Raw genomic sequence first — 23,783 nt, 5'->3', positions numbered from 1 at the left:
CCGCGGAGGACCCAGTCTTGGGTTGTGATTAGTCCGCGGTGGCAGATTTGGTCACTCCTTAGTCAAAATGGCGGCGCCTGGTTCACCTGTGCGATATCGTGCAAGTATCACGAAGACGCGCGCTTTTACGGTGCCGAGGAGAATATTTAACCGCTTTCACAATTACAGCTCATCTCACTGCGCAGTTGCACGGTGTCCCGAGACGCTCTTGCCGCTTTCGCTGCAGCGCTCGCCGCTAGCAGACGACAGGGCGCGGAAGGATACACTTAGATGTGCTCGCCCTCCTGATTGGTCGAGAAGGCCTGTAGCTTCCACAGTGCTGCACGGAACTTCTGGAACAGAGTATAGTGGTTATGGCGCTCGACTGCTGACCCGAAGGTCGCGGGACCGAATCCCGGCCGCGGCGGCTGCATTTTCGATGGAGGCGAAAATGTCTGAAGCCCGTGTACTTAGATTTAGATGCACGTGAAAGAACCTCAGGTGGTCGAAATTTCCGGAGCCCTCCACTACGGCGTCTCTCATAATCATATCGTAGTTTTGGGACGTTAAACCCCAGATATTATTATTATTATTATTTTGCTCTTCTACCACACTACACTACATATATTAATGTGGTTCATTCCCGACATGAAGCCTTTGTAGGGTCTTCTTGCAAAGCATGGCTCTGAGGTAAAATACTGGACTCCCACGCAGGGGACCCAGGTTCGAACCTCGTTCCATCCTGGATATTTTTTCTTATTCTTTTTTTTTCTTATTTCGCGAGATAGCGGTTACGGGCACCGGCGGCGGCGGACAACTGCGGTGCCAAAAACTGCCGTTGTTGTGATCTCATAACAGCTTTCGCTGTAAAAGATTACTGGCGGGTGCGCCATAGCACTGGGAACAAGAAGTACTACGTTTTCTTCGCTTCACGCAGTTCCTCCGTTTAAGCATACACACGAGTACATCATGTATACATTAAGGTCGGGGCGCAGAGTTGCGCAGTTGGCAGACGCGGACCGCCCTTCGCCCACTTGCCCTCTCGCCACAGCTGTTTTCGCCAAATTTCCGTTTGGGATGAGCGCGCCATAAAAAGAGGTACTCCGGCACGCTTTTAATACAACCCGACGCGCCGCCCTTTCAACATCACAACACCTACGGCGCGCTATCGCATCCGATAACGCGGAAGGGCCGTGTTTACTTCAACGCGAACTCTCCTACAGCATCAGTAGTCGTCCAGGGATCGAAGCAGTGAGCTTCGCGCATTCGTTTGAGACAAAGACGTGCTCTTTTTTTTGCCTTCGCATAAGCAGCTGTCCCGAGTCATGGTCCCCAAGCCAGACAACAAGCTGACCGCCTGGTACGTGAACGAACCGGACAAGGTGCTGGACGCCCAAAGGATCAAGCAGATCATCGGGGACGGTGCAGAGTTCTATGAGGTATACTGTACCCGTCTGTATACTATAGCACAGAATACCGTGCACAGTAATAGATTACTATATAAAACAAAAATTATAATGACGTGGCAGCAGTGATCCTGCGCTCCACAAACCTTCCGTTTGCGTGCCCTGTAACTGTCAGCACGTCCGAAGCGAAGCGTGTTGTTTCAATCAATCTACGAGATGTCTAAATCTTCACACGTTTGCAAAGAAGTGACCGTCTTACATACGCGCTGCTCAATTATAACCCTCTGCGACACGTCGTCCTCATTTGGAGACGCGACTTACCTTTGCCATTTCTGTGCACTATTGGCTGGGAGAAAACGAACACCGAGCTAATCGTAAATGAGGCACTATTGGTAAATGAGGTAAATGAGGCACACACGATCGCGAATGAGACGTTGGACGTGGGCGTTCTGACAGGAGTTTCAATATGTATATATTTTAACCTTTTCAGCAATTTTCGCTGCCAGCAGGTATATAACTGTCGCATGACATTTGAGTGGGTCGTTGGGTTCAGTTTATGAAGAAATATAGCATAACTGACCGTACAATAATTGGATAATTATTTACGTTGTAATTACAATTAATTGCTGTATAATGCACTATAATTTATTGGAACACTTCCACTTGCCTTAAATTTGGTCTCAGAAACCTTGGTATCAGATTATGCAAATTTCACGCATTTATAGGCAATGGATCGCAGTGCGTGTCGCAAAGGGATAAGAAATTTCGGGGCCCGTGGCTAACTGCGTCTTCGATAGCACTGATGATGATGAATGATGATTGGCTTGAGGCGGTGCATTTTTCGAAGCCCACATGTTAGGCTCGGTGATCAGTGATAATGGATGCATAATATACTTATGGGTTCAGGCAAGTAATTTCTTAACTCGTTTTCCAATATTATTCAGCGCTCATTCAGTGATCGTCAATACATCGCGACTTCAGAATTAATCGAAGGGCTGCATCGGCGCGCCGCACAGGAGGAGTGGGTGCCCCGGCCAAACACAACCGGTGTACACAGTATGAGACAAGATATCGCTGTAAGAAATGCTAAATCACATATTCGAGGTACAAGCCCTCATTTCGGCGGAGCAACAGTAAAGGCACGCCGACACGGGAATCTCCACTTTTACGTACGCAAAATATAGATTCTAGGCGCATACGCAGAACACGCGCGAAAGTTTTTGTTCCATCTACTTAAATTCTTGTGAATCTCGTCTTTGCTCTTTTAATGAGCCAGTATATATATAACTGTATTCTTAAGTCTATGCATAACTGTGTTCTTAAGTGTTCTCCAAATAACTCCATAATTAAGTATTTCATGCTGTGCGATTAGCCTCATCAGAAATTAAGGTGCTAATATTATCACTCTGTCTACATCTTTATTACGCTCAGTAAACGGTTCCATGCAGTCAGGGTAAATGCGGCGTTCAGACGTTAACAGCACAGCTGGAGATCAATACATTCCCCGATGCTATAAAACACTCGATATAGTCGCATTCATTCGTATCTTTCTCTTTCACTTTCCGCCTTTTTTTTTTTTTTAATGATCGTATACGATACGAATCGCTTTCTCTAACAACCACATTTCGGCAGATAAAATAGGCGCGTGCTGTAGCGGCTTTCCGGTTTGGGAAGCAAAATGCAGTGTAATCGTAACCCTCAATATACGCCGGATGCGCTCAGCGGATGCCGATTTTACAGTGTCGTCATAACATGCAGGCCTCGCTGTAGTACAGTGCAGTTCAGTGCACCACACAGTGCAGTAAAGTACACCGTAAAGTATACTATACAGTATACATATTCAAGAGCCGTAGCATTCAGGACGACGTCTGGACAGCTTAATGTGGCAAATCAGCTGTGTGCAAGGCGGCAAGGCAATGAAGGAACGTTCAGGAAAGGGTGTCATCCACCCGTTCGCAGCACGAAGCCGAGGCACTATACCGCAACGGAAGCCCATGCGAACAGCTTGCGTTCGAACTTTGCGCGTTCGTACGCAAGCTGTTGCATTATGGCATGATATTGAGAGGGTCTCTAAGAGTACAGTTCTACTCAAAACTTTATAGGCCTCCCTACGATTCACGACGCCTTTCGCCGGGCAATCTTGCAGGGATCGTGTTATACGTATGCCCAGTCACAGGTGTGCGCACGGGGGCGGGCGGGGGGGGGGGGGGGGCGCCAGTGGGCAAGAGAGCGTCCTCCCCCCTCAGTCACCTAAAGGAATGGCGCAAAGTTTGCCCCATTACTTTTGCGCAAAGTGTGCCCCATTACTTTTTGCCCGTTACTCTGTCGCACCTGTGCCGTCATTGTTCAAATAGCAGGGTTATGGCCACGCAGATGTTTGGCAATAATGGCGGCCTAAGACCTCTGATATTGCATTCCAATAATTGATCACTTCCCATCTTTACTCCCGGAAAGCCAAGGACCAAAGACATAATAATATCTGACGTTTAACGTCCCAAAACCACGATATGATTATGAGGGATGCCGTAGCGGAGGGCTCCGGAAATTTCGACCTCCTGGGATTCTTTAACGTGCACCTAAATCTAAGTACAGGGGCCTCAAACATTTTCGCATCCATCGAAAATGCAGCCGCCGCGGCCGGGATTCGATCCTGCGACCTTCGGGTCAGCAGTCGAGCGCCATAACCACTAGACGACCGTGGCGGGGCAGGACCAAAGACAGGCTGTTGTGAGAAGCATATCATCGCTTCATTTCCATTTTTTCATCCATTGTGAAGCATATTGTCTTTTGGACTTTGGACTCGACAAACAAAGAGGGGAGGGGCGCTACGGTGGAACTCTTCTGGAAGATTTTCTTGTCCATGTTTGTTACTTCCAAAAGAAGGTATTTCGTACTGTTATTCGCACGTACCTCAGCGTCACTCTCTCCAGTCGACATTCGATGCAGTAGAAGCTTGTGATTGTTCCGCTTTTGAAGTATACCGGGGCGACAGGCGTTCGGGGTGTTCATCGCGTACCGTATCGCTCCGGCAGCGGCAATTACAACGCGGCATGTGTTTCTTGCTTCGCTCAAATGCACCATGCATATCGCCTGAGCATCACCACACTCGCAGATTTTTTGCAAACCACTTGCTTTGCAGCACGGAGGCACTCAAAAAAAAAAAAAAAAAAACCCTATCCAGCTCAACTTCGCGGACACTGATGAAACAGCGAATCTGGTGGCATTCCCTTCATCAGGCTATCGCATTTCTATGTTCTGCAAGACTTTCAGATATGTTGTATCGCTGCTCTTTATTAAGCACTCTTTGTTAAGCTTCAAGGTGGTAGCATAGCCACCACCTCTTATAACCACAAAGTATCCCGTGACAGTGGTGTGACTGTGGTGCCGCGCACGCCATTTGTTGCCTTAATTGTTCCTTTTTAGTGGAAATTGTGTGTAGTGGGATTTACCCAGTTTCATTGGCACATGCGCGTTTATGATGATGATAGTTTTCTGATAGGCCGCACAGATTTCTGTGGCACACACCCGTTTGTTGGGCTAACTGGTGCCTCCATTTTTAGTGGACCAGCGGTGAGTAGTGGGGTTTGCCCAATGTCTGTGGCGCATACCCGTTTATATGCCCACCTGCGTTATCGCGGATCCCGGACATGAAAGCCTCGACTAAGGACAACTTCGCTGTTGAAGAAAAAGAGAGAGAGAGAAAAAAAAAGAGCGCAGTGCGGCCAAGGGTGCGGCCTCGTGAGCGGAGCTTATATTTATTCTTAGGTTGCGAGCGACCATAGCTTCCTGCGCATGTATACCATCCGGTGACCTACTTTCGGTGTTTGTGACTAAGATATGCGAAAAATAAGGCCATATACAGGGTGTCCCAGCTATCACGCAGCACGATTTAAAAAAAGAGGAACGGCGTTACGCGAATCAAACCTACAGCATATTGTTCCTAGTACACTAGAGTAGCCACTGCTATTTTTTTCGTCAATGAGGTTTAATTAATTAGTCATAATTATATTTCTAACTCGACAAGTACTCGCCTAATTGTCAAAATGTCAATGAGGCGTATGTAGGCATGTTCAAGTGGCATCTAACTGCGCTACTTTCAACAACGTGCTAATTGCGCGCTCATTTTTTCCGCTTGATCAAGAAAGCCCGCGAAATATGAAAAGTGACACGTGACTAGAGTGTTGCGCGCGTCGGGAACCAGCGCCCTCAAACAGGCTCCCTATGAGGCAGACAGTATCAAGGAAAAAATGCAGAAAGAAAAAAAAAACCGCATCGCCCTATCTGCCACTCCCCGGCCTAGAAACGCACCGCTTGGTTTTACAGAGTCAGGGGTAATCAGAACACGTGCCGCGTTATCAATGAGAACAGTCCGCCGTGAGATATGAATGATTGCGGCGTACTATCGAACGGATTGAATCCCAGCGAAATTGCACGCATATCACTGGCGCCCGACCTGTACCCTTGCCAAAATGCGGAACGCTGTCTTTCGCAACAGGCAACAGGCAAAGCGGTTGTTTGCAGTAAGCTTATTTGAGGGCGCTGGTTTCCTATGCGGGTGGGAGCGTAGTCACGTGTTATTTTTCATATTTAGCGGGCTTTCTTTATCAGCCGGAAAAAATGAGCGCGCAATCAGCACGTTGTTGAAATTAGCGCAGTTAGATGCCATTTGAACATGCCTACATACGCCTCATTGACATTTTGACAATTATGCGAGTACTTGTCGAGTTAGAAATATAATTATGACTAATTAATTAAACCTCATTAACGAAAAAAATAGCAGTGGATACTCTAGTGTACTAGGAACAATATGCTGTAGGTTTTATTCGCGTAACGCCGTTCCTCTTTTTTTTTTTAATCGTGCTGCGTGATAGCTGGGACACCCTGTATATATATAAATGGTGATTGTAGTTGAGGTTCATGATATGATATCAGAGCATAGGTTTAGTATGAAACAGTTTCAAATATATTCGACTGAGTGTCAGGAATATTTACAAAAAAAATTAAAGTAGTGGTCGCGGTACGGTGCGGTGCGCTAGATATAGAGCGACTCAAGAATGTCTGATTCGCGCCACCCCAAGTAGAAAGAAAGAAAGAAAGAAAGAAAGAAAGAAAGAAAGAAAGAAAGAAAGAAAGAAAGAAAGAAAGAAAGAAAGAAAGAAAGAAAGAAAGAAAGAAAGAAAGAAAGAAAGAAAGAAAGAAAGAAAGAAAGAAAGAACTCAGTGTGGCTCATACATGGATATGCAGGTATGAGCAGGGGAAGTGAACGAAACGCAACGGGCGTTTGGTTCACGTTTGGATCAAAGACACAAACGGAGCATTAAAAGATCGGCAAACTTTTATCCCTCTCTTTTTTAACAGAGACCCCACATCTAAAACTTTGCGGGATGTCCTTGCTTTGCAATGATTATACGGTGATGGAAAACATTGTATCTCCAGCGGAAATCACCCGCACGTTGTCTCGCCGCGGTTATCGGCAGATTATCGCCCGCGTTCTCCTCGCGCTCTTCTTTTCTTTCTTTTCTTTTTCTTCTTTGTTCATAAGGTTGCTGCCACTTGAGGCTCGAAGGGGGTAATCGCTTCTCGTTATCTTGCGAAAGCGCTGACGGCGGGTGTTCATACATCGCAGGAATCGTATAACAGTGTTGCTCCTCGATGATGCAACGAAGCTGCTTCTGCTGCTGCTGTTCATAAGCTATAGAATGCTAATTTTTCAAGAGCACCGACCAGACCAGCAACGAGTTGTCTCGCTGCGTGCTAAGTTAAAAAAGGATCAAGGGATGTATTGGGTAAATGCGCGCCATTGCGCGCTTCCTAAAGGACCTAAACAAAAAAAAAAGCGTGTGTGTGCGTGCGTGCGTGTGTGTGTGTGTGTGTGAGAGAGAGAGAGAGAGAGAGAGAGAGAGAGAGAGAGAGAGAGAGAGAGAGAGAGAGAGAGAGAGAGAGAGAGGGAAAACGTATTGAAAAGTTTGCGAGACAAAAGGTTAGCGTATGCGTGTGTCCATCTCTTCTTTATTCCACTAAATTTTGTCGTATACATCTGTGCCTATAAATTTGTCTTTTGGAGCCTCCATTTCAGGGCTCTGCAATACAAATATTTGCTTGGCAGTGCGGAATTATAATAATGAAATCAATCGGTTACCTGCTAAACTGCTTACTTTTATTTTTGTATATTTATATACATAAAATATACACACATACAGTGAAACCCGACTATTTCGAACTCGGATAAGTCGAATTATCCATTATACTGAACTATTTTCGAACACGACAATCCTTTAATGTCAATGCATAGAAAAATCTACGACTATATCGGAAAAAAAATCTGGAACATTTCATAAATCGAACATCGGGCAGCATGAATCGCCCCAAGAGGTTGGTTTTCCCTCAGAAGATGAGTTTTACTCCCGGAAGGGGTCTTTCCCGGATGCATTTGGGAGAGCAAGCTGTCTAATTAGCATGGCGCCGGGCGGAGCGAGTGCAAACTACCGCTGGCCATCACGAGCTTTTTTCCATGATTCCTCGCTGGCGCACCGCCGGCCCACTGTGCACGGGCTCTGGGATCACCGCTCGCTTCTCCGCGAATCTCCGCTCCCTCAAAGGGACACTAAAGGGGTATTCAGACGGGGGAGGAATGCTCGGGGGAGACGGGGGGATTGCGTATCCCGTGACCGCGACGTCACGGATTAGCGAGTGGGCGTGACCCTCCCGCGCCTCCTCGGAGGAGACGGGGACGTTTTCCCCGAAAGGACAAACGATCCCCCTGCGGTGGGGGATGTGGCGGAATTTCGGGCTCTTGTTTGGCCACATTGTTGCACTTGCTCCTGCAGAGAGCGGCAGTGGGTGTCCAGTCTGCAGCTGGATGGTCGTCTGCAGCTCGTCGTCAGCAGCTCGTCAAACGGGTGGTGCAAACCACCAGAGTAGTCTAGTAACACTGGTCTCCCCCTCCGTTTGCCTCGTCCGTGTGAGTGGGGGGCATTTGTGGAGACTTCTCCTCGCGAGCTGACGTCACTAGGCTCCGCCTTTACCCCCCGAGCATTTCTCCCCCGTCTGAATACCCCTTAAAGAGCAAAATGATTTTTCTCGCATTAGTAAAGTAGTCTTCCACGATACCAAAAACACCACGCTTTCTGCGCGAAGACGCTTAATAAGCGAGAAAACGCGCAAGAAGAAAATACAGGTGGCGACGCCACCTTCGAATTCCCGCACCATTTGCCGTGATGTCACATATTTTTGATGGCGCCTGCTTGGGCCTACGTAGTTCCTAATGGGTTAAATCGAAGTACATTGTCCTCTGAGGGCGCCAGAGACTTGACATAACGAGTTTGTGGAAATTTCGTCGAGCCAGTGGCGCCAAAATACGCTAAATGCTCTTTGAAGTCTTTTACGTCACGAATTACAAAGTTCGGCGCGAAATTTAAAAATGAAACTTTGACCTTGGTTTTCTCCTCTAATAATAAACCTATGGTGGTGAAATAAACTACACAAGAGTTCTCCGAGCACACTTTATCAATCTAAACCAATTCATTGTTTCTCTTTAGTGTCCCTTTAATATCAAAGCGACGGCTGCATGCCGTGAAGCGGAAGAACCTGGTGTTCTCCGCGAAGCTGACGATAATCAACACCCAAATGTGGAGAACAGAACTATGACGTCGCCGCTGCGTACAGCATCTCAAGGAGCGCGCTGAGTACGATATTCAAGAACAAGGCCGACATTAGGGTCAAGGTGGACAAGAGCCTTACGGCGCCCGACGAGTACGTACAGCTGCGTATGATGATGCTGAGGCACTGTTTAGATCGATACCGTATTTCCTCACGTATGGCCCGCCCCTGTGTATTACCCCGCACCCACAACTAAAACAGCGGAATAATAAAAACTATAAAAACGTCCCCGCTTATGGCCGCGGAGCCGGCTTCCTTGCATCACTGTGAGCAGTGCCGTTGAAGCAGGGTTGAGACGGCCGAAACTGAATTGGGATCAGTTTTTGGAGCAGCAAAATTTCGATCTTGTGCATAAGAGCCTTGATTTGGAGCAGTTAGCGCATTTAATGTCGTCCTAGGAGCTCAAAAAAGAAAACCTACAAAAAACAACAAATTTGTAGCAACTTGGGGGGACAAGTACATACTTTAATGGGCTTCTATGATGCAACACCGCGACAGCCTCTGGAGAAAGTTTTTTTAACCGATTATCGCGAGGTATGAACAATATACTACGTTTTGACAAACTATGCGACATATATCTAACCCGAGTAACAACCATATGAAATAACTGAAAAAGGTTCTGCAAACAAGGTTCATTTCGTAAACATTTTAAAAAAAAGGTACAAAAAAATCACACGTCTCAAAAATAAACAAAAATTGTGATTGCACAAGAATTGTAGCACGGGCGTAGCCAAGTGGGGGGGGGGGGGTGTTCAATCCCCCCCTCGAAATTTTTCAGTTTTGCTTGCGTATATATACACACACACATACAAACGCACGAACGAACATACATAAAGCATGGTTGAACCCCCCCCCCCCCCCCCCGAAAAAATTTCTGGCTACGCCCCTGAATTGTAGTTTACGCAGCAGTAGGCCTTTGCTTAAGATCAGGGATATGATTTAGCAGATTACTGCTTTGACTTTTTGTAGGCCTTCTCATTTCTGTTTTCAAGGTTTCCCAGAGCTTCCTGTAGGCCTGTGTTGCCCTTTGTGAGGAGCCGCGCGGGTGACGTAGCGCCAAGTGTACTGCATGACGGTTTCGCTGTTTACTGACACAGGCCCTGGACCGCTTCCGGTTTCGTGCGCTGGCGTACGCTAGCAGAATTGGCGGGGAACAAAAGCCTTGGCGAGTAGCCCGTAGAGTTTCAACACTTTTCTCCCTGTGTCTAGCAAAATATTTGAATTAAATTTTCTTCTAAGCTACACACAACATTAAAAGAGTTAGTCCTTAACTATAAGCGCCTTTCTTTTATGTGAAAGTGGAAAAAGAGTATATTCCCTTACTCTGACAAAACTTAAAAAAACGCTTTACGCTTCGGTGTTGCAGAATAATAAATGAGGTGACCGGAAGTTTCTTGGGGTACACCACGTGCTCCTGCAATAGCGATCTTGAAACCGTCTATGGGACCACCTTTAAAAGTGCGGCGCGGGCTCGGAGAAACCTCGCCGCATTGAAACTACCTCGTCAAACATGCGTGTATGGTACCGCACGCGTTCTGCACGCTTTTATTAGTAGCAGGGGCGTAGCCAGAGATTTTTTTCGGGGTGGGTTCAACCATACGTTATGTATGTTCGTGCGTGCGTTTGTGTGTGTGCGTGTATATATGCGCAAGCAAAATTGAAAAATTTCGGGGGTGGGGGGTGGGGGGTTTGAACCCCCCCCCCCCTTGGCTACGCCCCTGATTAGTAGGGAACGACACAAACGCGCTTCGCAACAGTCCGCGGCCGCGTTCTCGTGCAAAATTGCTATAGCATCACGGAGAAGGAGATCGAGCGGCCGTGCAGGGGCTTAACCCCCTCTCTCGAAAATTTTCATATTTGCTCGCGTATATATACACGCACGCACGAACATGCATAAACTATGGTTGACCTCCTCCCCCCCCCCTCCAAAAAATATGTATATATATCTGGCTGCGCCCCTGCGGCCGTGGTACGAGTAACGGTACGAGCACTCCCACGGCAAATGCGCGCGTAGGTGACCACCCGCAGCATAACGCAGCTGCGTCGACACAAAAATCGCAGCGACCGGAGGACCACGCTACGCACAGCTTTCGCTACGCGACAGCAGCGCGTCAGAACACACAGCAGAAGAAGCAAGCTCGGTGCACGGCAGCGGATTTTTACAACAACGCAGAAGGGATTATGGCGCACCATGCGAGCCTTCATTAGAAAGGTGCATAGTAGAGACACGCTTGGGCGCATGTTCTGCGAATTTTCTTGGCATGCCTGGCGCTGCTAGGCTAGTGATCTAGAGTAGCTATGCGCTGCTTGGAAAACCATGTTGCTAATGCGGCCCCCGCTAAAGCTGACGTCGGCACCAAAATTCTTGCTTTTGAGGCTGGTTTGTTTAGCGCAACTTGTGCAATTTTTATGGTTTTGCAGCTTGGCGCAGTAAAACGGAATTGTATCAAAAATGCGCAATATGCCCAGCTGTCTCACCCCTGCGTGAAGCCAACTTGCGCAACGGTAAATTCTTAAACGTTCTGTATCGAATTATACATGTCGAACTAATTCCCGGGTTTTTGCGAGTTATGTATATGCGGGTTCGACTGTATCGACGCAAAAAACTCGAAATTAAAAAAAAAAATGTAATAAATGTTTTCTGAATTTTTTCTTTCTACTTTGTATCGCGCACTTAAATCTCATCTTCAATTTGAAATTCCTATGCTCTAAATTACTATATTCTTAACTTTGATATAAATTTATAAAACCACTCAATTCATGCATGGCCAATCCTCCACAGTGGGCGTGAGCTACGGTGACTAGGCGAATTAAGAACACTGCGCACAACATAATTAAGGCATGAAACAACGAATACAAGTGCGCACGCGCACGCACAATGCTCGTATCTTTTTATACAATATAAGATGTCGTGTACATGGTTTTGCGCCGCTAAGGTTTTTTTCGAAGGTGTATACCAAATGGCCGCTTAATATTCTACTTTTGATTGCGCACAAGGAGGAGGAGAGGAAAAGGCACTATTCCTGCTGCCCTAGTTAGGAGCACGGCTCAATGGAACACGTACTTGTACTACATATATGATACTAGCGTAAAAATCACTGTGTATTGTGAGCGCGAGAGCCTGCAGTGCGATGTTGGCTAAGAGGGCGCACATATTCTTACACATACGCCCAAATCACGCAGACTTCGTCGTACGAAGACGCCGTCGCCGTGCTGGAGTGCATCAGACAGAGGAAGAAAATCCGCTACGAAGACCGCCTCCATCTTTCGCCGCACAAGGACGACTACGTGAGCATGGTACGCGTACAATACGAAGCTGTATGCCGGTATGCATGTGCACCGAATATCGCGGACCCCAGCGAAGTGCGATTGAAGTAGAGTCAAATTGCAAACATGCAAGTACTTGTCGCCGGTACTGCGCATGTGTGTAGACCAGGGCCGTAGCCAGGAACTTTTTTTCGGGGGAGGGCCCACTTGCTGAAGGCCTTGACTATTTAAGAAAAACACCTGTTTTTATTATTTGTTTTCGGTAAAACACCCCCCCCCCCGTCAAAATTTCGGGGAGGGGGGGGGGGGCTAGGGCATACCCCCTGGCTACAGGCCTGGAGCAGACCCTAAACTTGGCTAGAGCGTTTTTCCGTACATAATTACGTTGAAGTCGGCAAGTGGGGCGGGGGTAGGGAAGAGAGAGGAAACAATATTAAGGTTGGGCCTGGGCCCCTTGCCTGGTGAGCATAACACGCACACACCACGCAATCAGAACATGTGCGCTGGGTGGCCCCTCATCGCGCAATGTGCCCCCCCCTTCCCCTTAAAGGGACACTAAAGGCAAATATTAAGTCGACGTTGATTGTTGAAATAGCTGTCCAGAAACCTCGTAGCGCTGCTTTTGTGCCAAGGAAGTGCTTATTTTGAAATAAAATCACGTTTTTAGTGGTCCGCATCGCGTTAGCGCGCTTCAAATCTCCCGCCTGAAAATACGACTCTCATACGTCACTGCTGCCATGCCCAACGTTGCCCGCTTTTACTGCGCGGCCGCCGACACTAGTAGCAGCCGAGCGGAAGTAGCGGGACCCACAGTAGCAACAACGGCGCTGCGGCAAAGACTTGCTCGGATGGGCACATTCAAAGCCGTCACCAAGTTGCGGTTGGTCTCGTAATCCTCAGTACGAAAGTGCAGCGAGCACACACGCAGAGGTTTTGACTCTTTAGCACACTGGCGCAATGGCATGTCACTAAGCCACTTCGAGCGTAAAGGCCCGAACACACGCACGCGTTGCAGCGCGTCAACGCGTGACTTTTTGACGCAGCGTCGCGCCCTCTCCCTGTGGAGAGGGAGGGCGCGCAGCTTCGCGTAGCCGCGCGCCCTCTCTCCCCATAGAGAGAGGGCGCGACGCCGCGTCAAAAACTCACGCGTTGACGCGCTGCAACGCGTACGTGTGTTCGGGCCTTAAGGGTTCATTCCGCGGCACAGTGAAAAGACACACCGGTTTCCTTGCTGCAGCACTGGCGTTGTGCACCATTCGGGCATCCGGCAATATCACACGCATGTGGCATTTTGTCGAACTTTCTGTCAGAGCGACCTTCACGAGCGCGCAAAACACGCACGGCAGTACGCGATCCCGAAACTACCACTGAGACGGGCGAGGCACAGTTCGGCGAAAACGGAACCTTTGAACCGCGCGCGCCGTTCCCCATGGCAACGCCACAGAGGTTTTGTTTTCCATGAATGAAGCGGAAACGAACAAACAGCATTTTATTACATCTTTTGATGCTCGGAATGTTCTTTTTTTACTGCTGCTAGTTTGATTACTAGTGATTTATTGCAGGCCGACTTCCCTACGTCATCGGGATCACTTCGAAAATGTCCCACTCGTGGCGCTCGTCATGTGATACATTTAGCTTAATTTCTCGGTAAGTAGGGCACTGCTGGTGATAATATTGCCGTTTTAGAAGTTGTCATACATTGGGCTTTCATTCTGACATAAATTGTTATTTGCCTTTAGTGTCCCTTTAAGGAAGACCTCAAGCAGGGACGCATAACGCATGACGCATAACTCTGCATCAGCTATTTCTATATGAAATCACGCACGCAATCTTCCCTTACGAAAGTGACAAAGCAGGGGCGTAGCCAGAAATTTTTTCGGGGGGGGGGGGGGGGGGGCGTGAGGTTCAACCATGCTTTATGTATGTTCGTGCATGCGTTTGTATGTGTGCGTGTATATATACGCAAGCAAAATTGAAATATTTCGGGGGAGGGGGGGGTTGAACCCCCCAACCCCACTTGACTACGCCCCTGTGACAAAGAAAGGTGTCAAGGTTAGGTTTTAATTCTTGATAAAGCCCAGCCCGCGCATACCCTGCTACAATACTTGCTTGTCAGCTCGAATAAAATACGTCCTTTGAATCTGTATGTATTTTTTTTTCTTTCATGCGTTAGCATTCTTACGCGACTTCCTCGAGAAAATTTGTCCATCAGTAACGCGTGACACGATGCGCTCCTCCACAGCGATTTACATAGGAACCAGGGTCTACGAGTGCTCCATTGATGGTTAAAAAATTGATATATATCGAATAATGATAATGATGATAAGAGCTGATAAGGTATATGAGCCCGGTTACGGTTGACAATGGATCGAAAAGGATGAAAAGGCGTTGAAAAGGTATGGGCGTGCGCAGTGGCGTAGGCAGAAATTTTGTTCGGGTGGGGCACCTCCTTGTTCCAACATTGGGTCTGGGCAGATAAGCGAGGTCGAGTGTCATTTTATGCTCTGTATCCCCCCCTGGCTACGCCACTGGTCGTGCATGTGTGGCCGAGTCGATATTGGCAAGGTTGATGAGGTCCGATAACAGTTAGAATGAGTCCAATAAGAACTGATAAGCTTAGGATGCGTCCAATGAGCTTCGATCGGGGTCGGATGCAGCCCGATCGCGTTCGATCTGCTCCGGTAAAGGTCGGGTATAGTTCTGGCAAGCCGTGATCGTGCATTCTGTAGGAAGCAAGAATGCTTACGCATAGGTAGATAACTTCTGTGGAGGTGTATGAAAACTAAGTCTACGGGTGATTTTAATGCAAATCGACTCTGTCACTTGGAGAGACGTTATCACTGCATGCAGACGGACATGTTCCGGCGCGAGCACAAGCACCCAGATGAGGAAGTGCGCTACTTTGAGCGCGGCACGGGCTTCCTGGACGTGAGGGACAAGTCCGACCGGTGGCTGCGGGTGCAGGTCCAGGCGGGCCACCTGCTTGTGCTGCCACCGCAGATATACCACCGCTTCTCACCGGCCACGCAACAGGTTCGTATACTCTTGTAACCATCCACACCTGTGTATGCATGGGATTTTAGCATTTTATTCTATCGATGCCAATTCAAGGTGGCGGCGGCGAGGTCTTCCAGCCAACGTTTTTAGATTACTCTTCCAGCCAGGAAAAAAAAACAAACAAAAAAAAAATAACTGGAGTGCACTTGAACTTCCTCAGATGTCTTACAGCTCTAGCTCATGCATGGCGCATTACAGTGATTCACAAACACAACGAGATCAGACCGCAGGAAGCATGGCATGTAAGCACATAAGACTATGAGCCCATGCCAACGCAACAGCTCCGGGCGACAAACGCAGATCTCGGAGGTCTTATTTTTGCTAACTTGTGTGTCACAAGCACCATCGTATAATTGCAACTACTTTTGCTCATGGGAACCTGAAAATCGTGAGCCCAGTTCTGGATGCGATCATTATGCGGTAAAGAAAAAAAATCAGATTTTGACGGCAAATTTCAGGCGCAGGAGCTTCGAGATCGAACCTGGACGCGGTGCGTGACCACGGTGTGCAACGCAAAAGGAAGGCTTTCCTGAAACGGCACGGAAATTTTGAAATTAGCAGTGAAATTGAAGGAGAACTTACTCGAAATTCAACGGTATAAAAAAAAAAGGCTGGTGCAAATGTTTCCATGTGTCTTGCTACGAATTTGAAATCTGTAACAGTTCTGGCACATCAGATTGCAAATGTAACACAATGGCAAAGCTGTACCATGCTTGGCTTGTTTTTTCGTAACCCACCCCAAAAGCCAAAGCACATCTAACAGCTCTCACAATGATGCCCGATATTCAAGATTCAAGAGGCAAGTCACAGTGACAAGGCAAATTCCTCTCGGTACTTTTGATGCACTGAAAGTTTTCATGTTCACCCAATAAAACTCATTAGATCTCACACTAAATGTTCCCACATGATTTCGCTTATGTGCAGGAGGAAATAGTGGTTCACCGCCTCTTTGAAGATGTGGACACCTGGACAGCAGACTTTAGGGATGAAGAAGGCGACTCATCCAATTAATTTCCGCTTAGCTTTGTTGCACGTGACTGCTTGGTGCATGCTCCACTTTGTGTTTATAGACCACTTGCACCTTTCACAACGGCTGCACCGAGCTTTTCACTTTGTTTTGATCCTTTTTGCGTACACGGCAGGTAAATGTCGTTAACATCTCGGAGTTATGCTTGGCACGCAACACCACAGTGTACAGGGCCAATGGATAACTTCTCAGGCTTTATCCTGCCAAATCTACTTTTAGAGCAAAATGAGGCACCTAGTTTTTGTTTGGTTACCTCGTTGATCGCCTTTGTTTCGGAGATTTTTGTGCATCCCAAGTTTGTGCATGAAGTTTTTCAATGATAAACCTGGGCTAAAAATATGTTGACATGTGAAGGCATATCTTAGTGTACCACACAATACTTGTGAACATACTACCAACACTGATTAGTACTGGCTTAAAGGGGCCCTGCTACACTTTCTTAAGTAATCATCGAATAACCTCACTATCTGAGGCGCTGCCTCTTGAATAGAGTGCTGCACAAATTTCTCGAATCGGTCAACTATGAGTGAGCGGAGTTGCAGGGATTTTTAGTATGCCTTTTGCCCCGACGAGCAAGCTGAAATCTACAGGGGGACGACAAAGGGGCAATAAGGTATGTCAGCGCACATCGAGACCCTGAGCACTTTGCCTTTTTTTCTTTGAATGGGTAGGCTCACTTATGATGTGATCACGAGTGTGTTAGTGTCACCACTGCGTAGTTCTGTACTTGTGGACAACTTTTCTTGGCAATGAGGGAAAGGCTACGGGGGTAGAGCTACTGCACATGTACTGCTCCGCGAAGTAGTCCAGTTCAGCGCGTTTCATATTTAGTTTTGGTTTTTGAACCTTCTGTATCTCCTGTAATGGCCATTTGATTATTCAAGCGGCTGTTACAGGCATACACAGCCTGTGAAATTCGTCACAAGCTCCCTCGGCGAGCCGTTGGAAAAGGTGGAGGGTGACGAGCGCTCACCTGAAGATGAAGATGCCATCTTGACTGCAAGGTGCACGTAAAAGGTGCGACGTTTTCACAGGCACAAAAATGCGAAATGACACTGCATAAAGTAAAACAAGTATAAATATCTCCTTGGTGCGTGTTGGCCCTCTTTTTAAACAGCGCCCTGCAGAAAATAATGTTTTTTTTAATTCTCACGCAGAAAAACTGACGCAATTGTGAGACTATATTTTTCAGCAGTAGCACACGCGTAGTTAGGCTCTGTAACCTTCCCTTCATTGTAAAGAAAAGTTGTCCGCGAGTATAGCACACTACAGAGAGCGGCGCTGCCAAGTGGCAGCACTCGTGGCGGCTGCAGTAACTAAGCAGCACAAGAATGCTCGAATTAGCCAATGGTAGTGTCCTCTCCTTCATTGACATTGTCGGGCTCGTCATGCAATTTGCAGAGAAGAGCGAGAAATTTCTAGCTGTCTTTGAAGTGTAGTTGTAAATTCTATGCAGTGTGCAGTGCTACTATTGTATTTGGCTCGCAATTCACAGGAGCCTTGACTACCGATCGGCTTTTTCTAACCACATTTAAGAAGTGTTGCAGGGACCCTTTAAGGTTGCCTAATCATTTATTTAATCCAATGACCGAGCTAACAATTTTACACAGTTGCAGTTTTTCAGATAAATCTCATGCTTCAGCATTTTTCACCCAATTCTTGCCATCACAAGAGCGGGAAATGAGGTGCATGCTGAATAAAAAAAAGTCTGCAGACATAAAATCGAATCCGCTAGCGCAGGACTGAGTCAGTTGGAGCTCATTGGAAAAGATCCAAGTCCTTCAAGGGGTATTCAGATGGGGGAGACGGGGGGGATTGCGGATCACGTGACCGCGACGTCACGGATTAGAGAATGGGCGTGACCGCCCAACAGGACAAACAATCCCCCGGCGGTGAGGGATATAGCGAAATTTCGGGCTCTTGTTTGGCCACATTGTTGCACTTGCTCCTGCAGAGAGCGGCAGCGGGTGTACAGTCAGCACCTGCATGGTCGTCTGCAGCTCGTCATCAGCAGCTTGTCAAACGGGTGGTGCAAGCCACTAGAGTAGTCTAGTAACACTGGTCTCCCCCTCCGTTTGCCTCGTCCCTGTGAGTGGGGGACATTTGTGGAGACTACTCCTCGCGAGCTGATGTCACTAGGCTCCGCCTTTATCCCCCGAGCCTTTCTCCCCCGTCTGAATACCCCTTCAGTGGACATAAGATAGCCAGGCTGACTGTGATGATGACAGAAACATGTTAAACTTTTTTCGTACCACAGCCTACAAGGGGCTCACATTTAGGCTGAAAGTGCTTGCACAAACGTTTCTGAAGTGTATTTTTTATGTGTATTGCCATACATTGAGTCTAAGATATGGCTGAGCCTCTACGTGGAATGCAACCGTAAGGATGTGTAAGCAACCCTTCAGATTCAAAATCTTGCACACAGTATATCTCCTCATTAGTTAGGAAACCTTTATTATTACTTCAGTATAGTAAAACCTTCTATATTACTCTGTATCCAAAGCCAAAATAAAACAGTGGTCCCAACTGAGCGTGTCGTGTGTGTTTACAAGACATTAAAGACCAGGCTTTATCCGTCAGTAACAGCGGTAAAACTGCAAACATTTATTACTGTAACAGCGGAGCGGGCCAGAATCTAAGTCGTCCTTGCAGCAAGAGCCACTGCCCCTCAACAACAGATGGAAAATGGTGATAATTTACTCTTGGGTATGGCAATGGGTGGGAGTGGAGAAAACAGTGCCTCAAGCTTGTCACCGGTGTAACCAATTCTGAGCTTCTACTTTGTGGCTTGCTCCAGGTAGGAGATCAAGTCAGCCCGATCTTGCACCTTCTTAAGGCCAGCAAAGACCATCTTGGTGCCCGGAATGTACTTCTTGGGGTCTTCTAGGTAGATGAACAGCGTATCCTTGTTCCAGGTGATCCCTAGATGAACAATGATAAAAAGCTTTATTAGTGTCATGCACAATGTCAATACAGAGCTATCCATAGACTGGCTTCTAATACTTCGAGACAATGAAAGAAATGTAGATTATAAAACGGCGCACTTTGCAGCAATGGAAATTTTTAAAATATTCTAAATAAAAAGCTTCGTGAAGGACACAATGTCTGCCACATTCACAAAGTCCCTTTAGCTAACGTTAAGGAGAGCCATAGGTGAAAGCTTATGCTCCCACGTTCCATTTTCTGTTAATTCACGACATTTCATTCACCTTTTTTTTTTATTGTAACTTTCACATCCATGTAACAAAAAAACTTCGCAAACACTTGTTTGGTCCCATAGCCTAACTGGTTAGTAGCGGGACCAATTGTGTGACATACCTACATAATTGCGCAAGCGGTTACAAAGCGACAAAGGACATCAAACTGGATACAAATGTTAAAAAAAAAAAACAAGAAAAAAACAACACATGATTGAATTATACAAGGAATAATAGCGCAAAACATAGCTACTTATAGCACAGAATAATAATAGTGCTAGAATAATAATAATCATAAAATATTAATAGCACTAAATGACTTATACAATCATACTACTTAGAACGTTCGCATGAAGTGCATGCTTCATGGCCAATGAAAAATTTTTGGCCTCTTTCATATCAGTCAGTATCGCATTCCATATGAGAGCGCTGTGAAATTCTATGAGCCTTGAACCGTAGGCATTTCTGGCTACCGGTAAATTAAAGCAGTGATTCGCTGCAGCTCTTGAATCACCTATGCACTCAATGACCACTTCTGATCAGTTCGTGTACAATTGCTGCATTAACTCGCATTTCCTTCACCTGTAATTAATACCATTCATGTTGTCAATTGTGGATGTTTGATTTTTTGTAACTCATGAGCCATATAATGCTTTCAATTTTAATAAAGCATCTTAATGTGCCAATGGTTGTAGTGTGGATGGAGCAAAGATCCATTAAAACAGCTAATGAATGTTCAGGAAACAGTACTACAGTAACTAATATGAAAGGGAATGCAGGAGCACATGCCATACAGCATCAAACATGAATGGAAGACCCTGCTGGCTAGTGACACTCTTCGTGGTGTTGGCTATTAGACCCATTACTGTTCCGAACAGTCCACCCCCACCCGTGCTCACATTCGTATCACCATAGCCTGTAGCTATAGACGCAGCAGTGATGATCATCGCTGCTGCGACTATAGCCACCGGCCATGGCGATACAAATGTGAGTACGAGTGGGGGTGGACTGTTCGGAATACTATTGGGTCTAATAGCTACATTTGTATCACCATAGCCAGTGGCTATAGTCGCAGCAGTGATGATCATCGCAACAAGTGAATGCATTACCAGATTTTGCAAAATGAAAATGTGTTTATCAGATGCCCCATTCCATTCAGAAATGCAGGTAGAGCAGAGTGCCACTTGTGAGAAGCATGCCCCCTTTTTACTTCATCTCAATGGGTTTCAGGCAAACGGATGTGCCCCTGTGTTCCCCTCCATATTATATACAATAGTAATGTCAGAGTTCAATATCAACTACATATGAACAAACAGTCTGAGCTCAAAGGCTGAAGAATAGTCTTGAAGCGCGACTGCACGGCAGTGCTGACATACAAAACATTAGATAAATAAACATTGCTCTAGTTATTAGTACTAAGACTTCAATATTTTGCATTTTAGCACTGCTGTGTGGTCTAATCATTGCATTAGCCATAAGTTTCCAGTGTTGTAGCTCATATTGAGCATGACCATTCGTTAGAATTCTGTCCATTTGTCTATTAGGCCGTGGATGCTGCTCAAGGTAATGATTATGGATTAAAATGAAGCAGCGGCAAACTGATCACAGTTGCTATTGAATGCCCGAGTGTGAACTAAACACAAGGGCAAGTTTTACCGGCAGAAAAGATATCTGCCAAATCTTTACCTTTGAAAAAAAGAAAAATATCACTGAAAATGTGCAGCCCAATGCACTGTCCACATCGTGCTATTTTTAAAGGGCCCCTATCTACAACACCTGTTTGTCAGCTCGCAGGTATGTGCGCTTGCTGCTCTCGGCCTGGACAAGAGACAAGCCGACGAACAAAGCATAGCAAAGCGAAGAGTGAAACGAGCAAGGGACTCTTTCGTATCATCAACCGCTTGCAACTCTGCCATTACGGCACCACTTCGGAAAATTCTCACAGCTACGTGTTCTTTGTAGACTCATGCACAACTGCAAACCATAACTAAATTTTTGACCTCTGGGTGGTTTAAAGGGACACTAAAGAGCAAAACGATTTTTCTCATATTAGTGAAGTACTCTTTCACCATACCAAAAACACCACGCTTGCTGCGAGAAGACGCTAAGTAAGCGAGAAAACATGCAAGAACAAAATGTGGGTGGCGACGCCACCTTGAAGTTTCCGCACCATTCGCCGTTACGTCACATTTTGACAGCGCCTACTAGGGACTACGTAGTTCCTAATCGGTAAAAACGAAGTACATTGTCTTCTGAGGGGGCCATAGACTACTTAACGTACCAAGTTTGGGGTAATTTTGTTGAGCCAATGGCGCCAAAATACGATAAATGCACTTTGAAATTCGTGACATCACGCGGGGAGATTTTGGTGCGAAATTTAAAAATGAAACTTTGAACTTGATTTTCTCTTCTATTAATACACCTATGATGGCAAAAGTAACGACATTAAAGTTCTCAGAGCACAATTTATCGATCCAGGACGATTCATTGTTTCTCTTTAGTGTCCCTTTAGGGTTGGCTCAAGTGATGCGACACCACTCCAGCACAAAAATATGTGCTGTGCTGCACCCAGGTGTGTTAATGAAACTTACCTTTGCTCTTGTTGGCATCTGTATAGCTGAAGCCTGGAGATTGACCTGTCTTGCGTCCAATGAGACCGTGCAGGTTGGGTCCTGTCTTGTGCTTGCCGCCAGCTTCAACTGTGTGGCACTGTGCACACCGCTGCACAAAGATCTTCTTGCCCTTCTCAGGGTCACCCTTAGGGATATCGCCCATGGCCTGGAAAAAAAGAAATCATGTGTCAGCCCTTCCAGAACTAGTCGAGTATAGCATCGTCGTAGTGTGAACAGATCAACATCTCGCATAACTTCACGCTCACACGCCGATGACTTCCCAGATGTCGACCATGATCGCGCGTCGGCATAACGAACTGAATACCAATACACTTCCTGCCTCCACCTACCAAGTGAAAAGGTTGGGAGCTGACGTACTGTACCTACGTCTGTGGAATCGGGGGTCTTAGCTGCACAGTAAAGCTTTCCAGACAGCTTGAAGTCATGGTCATGTACCTGCACCACTAACTAAGCGCTATAGTATTTGCCAGTGAATAATGTTCTCGTTAATGGGATTGAGACGGTACCCGCCTAGCAATACACAGGAGCTTTGCGGAGAAGCAGTTCTGCGCACCTAGTGTGTCTTCTTGCCACTCTACCGCACCTTCACCTTGGATTAGTATTGTCTTCAGTAACGGAAATATTCTGCAGCGACGGCACAGAAGTACCGCGGGGTAAAATACAAAAATTGGCAAGGCTCATTAACACTATAGGTCAATGCATATGCCACGTCCTTTAAAAGCCGGGGACATCAGAAGCAGTACAGTTGTAGATGACGCAAGATTGCACACCTCGATCACAGCTCACTGCTCCCTCGATACGTCCCGTTGCTTGAAAGTACAGCTCTGCTCAGCCGGCAGAGAAAGTACTTGCAATGGGTACGCGACCCGCTTTCTACGGGCACAATTTCAGTCACGGTCACCTTGTGCGCAGGAGAAATATGCTCAGAAAATCACACACAAAACAATCGGAAGCCACGCGGACGCTACGTAGCAGCTGCAAAGCGCTAACTACTTGGACCGAGACCCGGCAACAGTACCGGTAACACGTGAAAGTGCTATGGTGCAATCTGATGCGAACTATCTTCCGGGATAGCACATTTTTTCATTCATTCGTTAGGCCTATCATTGACCTTCTAGCGCCGGTGACTAAAAAGCAAGGGTATATATAAGCCAGCCCGTTAACACGATTAAATAGAAATGACCAGCGCAGTATTCATCGCTTCGCGCGTTGTAGTTTAGTAAAAAAAAAAAAAAAAGTTTAACACAGTGATGAACGGGACTTACAAGGTTCACACGCTGCCGCTACCACCGGAGCAATGCAAGGAAGGTGACCCACTGCCAGTCAGCAGAGTTCGCCACGCCACACTTGCGTACACTGCGCATGCGCCTAAGGCAACCGCACATGCGCAAAAAGCAGCAGCAAACGAGGGGGATTCTTCCACTGGGCGAGGAGGCGTGGAGGGCGTATCGTTGCGGCGCGTGATGACGCACGAGATGACGCAAAAATGACGCGTAGAGGTGATAGCATGGGTGAGAGACATTCGCCCGTCGTCCACTTTCGTTTATCGTTTCGTTGC

The 23,783-nt window shown here is 46.8% G+C and overlaps 2 protein-coding genes across 3 annotated transcripts; one reads left to right on the top strand and one right to left on the bottom strand.

Moving 5' to 3' along the window:
- Positions 1 to 1,168: 1,168 nt before the first annotated feature.
- On the top strand, positions 1,169 to 18,922 carry LOC119388078 (acireductone dioxygenase). Its single transcript, XM_037655704.2, has 4 exons — positions 1,169 to 1,418; positions 12,228 to 12,341; positions 15,162 to 15,344; positions 16,293 to 18,922. The coding sequence occupies exons 1-4, from the start codon at positions 1,305 to 1,307 to the stop codon at positions 16,377 to 16,379; spliced, it is 498 nt and encodes a 165-aa protein (XP_037511632.1). The 5' UTR covers positions 1,169 to 1,304; the 3' UTR covers positions 16,380 to 18,922.
- Positions 18,923 to 18,975: 53 nt separating this feature from the next.
- LOC119388080 (cytochrome c) lies at positions 18,976 to 23,557 on the bottom strand. Of its 2 annotated transcripts, XM_037655708.2 has the most exons (3): positions 23,491 to 23,557; positions 22,184 to 22,370; positions 18,976 to 19,317 (listed from the first exon to the last, which is right to left on the bottom strand). In XM_037655708.2, the coding sequence occupies exons 2-3, from the start codon at positions 22,365 to 22,367 to the stop codon at positions 19,172 to 19,174; spliced, it is 330 nt and encodes a 109-aa protein (XP_037511636.1). In that variant the 5' UTR covers positions 22,368 to 22,370; positions 23,491 to 23,557; the 3' UTR covers positions 18,976 to 19,171. The 2 variants fall into 2 exon arrangements, with proteins under 2 accessions (XP_037511636.1, XP_037511635.1); XM_037655707.2 differs by lacking the exon at positions 23,491 to 23,557 and having other exon boundaries at positions 22,184 to 22,399.
- Positions 23,558 to 23,783: the final 226 nt, after the last annotated feature.

This window comes from Rhipicephalus sanguineus, chromosome 3 (genome assembly GCF_013339695.2).
Source record: "Rhipicephalus sanguineus isolate Rsan-2018 chromosome 3, BIME_Rsan_1.4, whole genome shotgun sequence".
NCBI classification, from domain to species: Eukaryota; Metazoa; Arthropoda; class Arachnida; order Ixodida; family Ixodidae; genus Rhipicephalus; species Rhipicephalus sanguineus.
The sequence above is the reverse complement of the archived record's forward strand: the minus strand, read 5'-3'. Positions and strand labels throughout refer to the sequence as shown.

What these genes read in the sequence shown, in the direction of transcription:
- LOC119388078 (XM_037655704.2), top strand. Translation starts at nt 1,305, where the DNA reads ATGGTCCCCAAGCCAGACAACAAGCTGACCGCCTGGTACGTGAACGAA. An exon ending in AGGACGACTACGTGAGCATG is followed by an intron (nt 12,342 to 15,161) that starts GTACGCGTACAA and finishes CACTGCATGCAG; the next exon opens with ACGGACATGTTCCGGCGCGA. An exon ending in TCTCACCGGCCACGCAACAG is followed by an intron (nt 15,345 to 16,292) that starts GTTCGTATACTC and finishes GCTTATGTGCAG; the next exon opens with GAGGAAATAGTGGTTCACCG.
- LOC119388080 (XM_037655708.2), bottom strand. Translation starts at nt 22,367, where the DNA reads ATGGGCGATATCCCTAAGGGTGACCCTGAGAAGGGCAAGAAGATCTTT. An exon ending in AGATGCCAACAAGAGCAAAG is followed by an intron (nt 19,318 to 22,183) that starts GTAAGTTTCATT and finishes TTGTTCATCTAG; the next exon opens with GGATCACCTGGAACAAGGAT.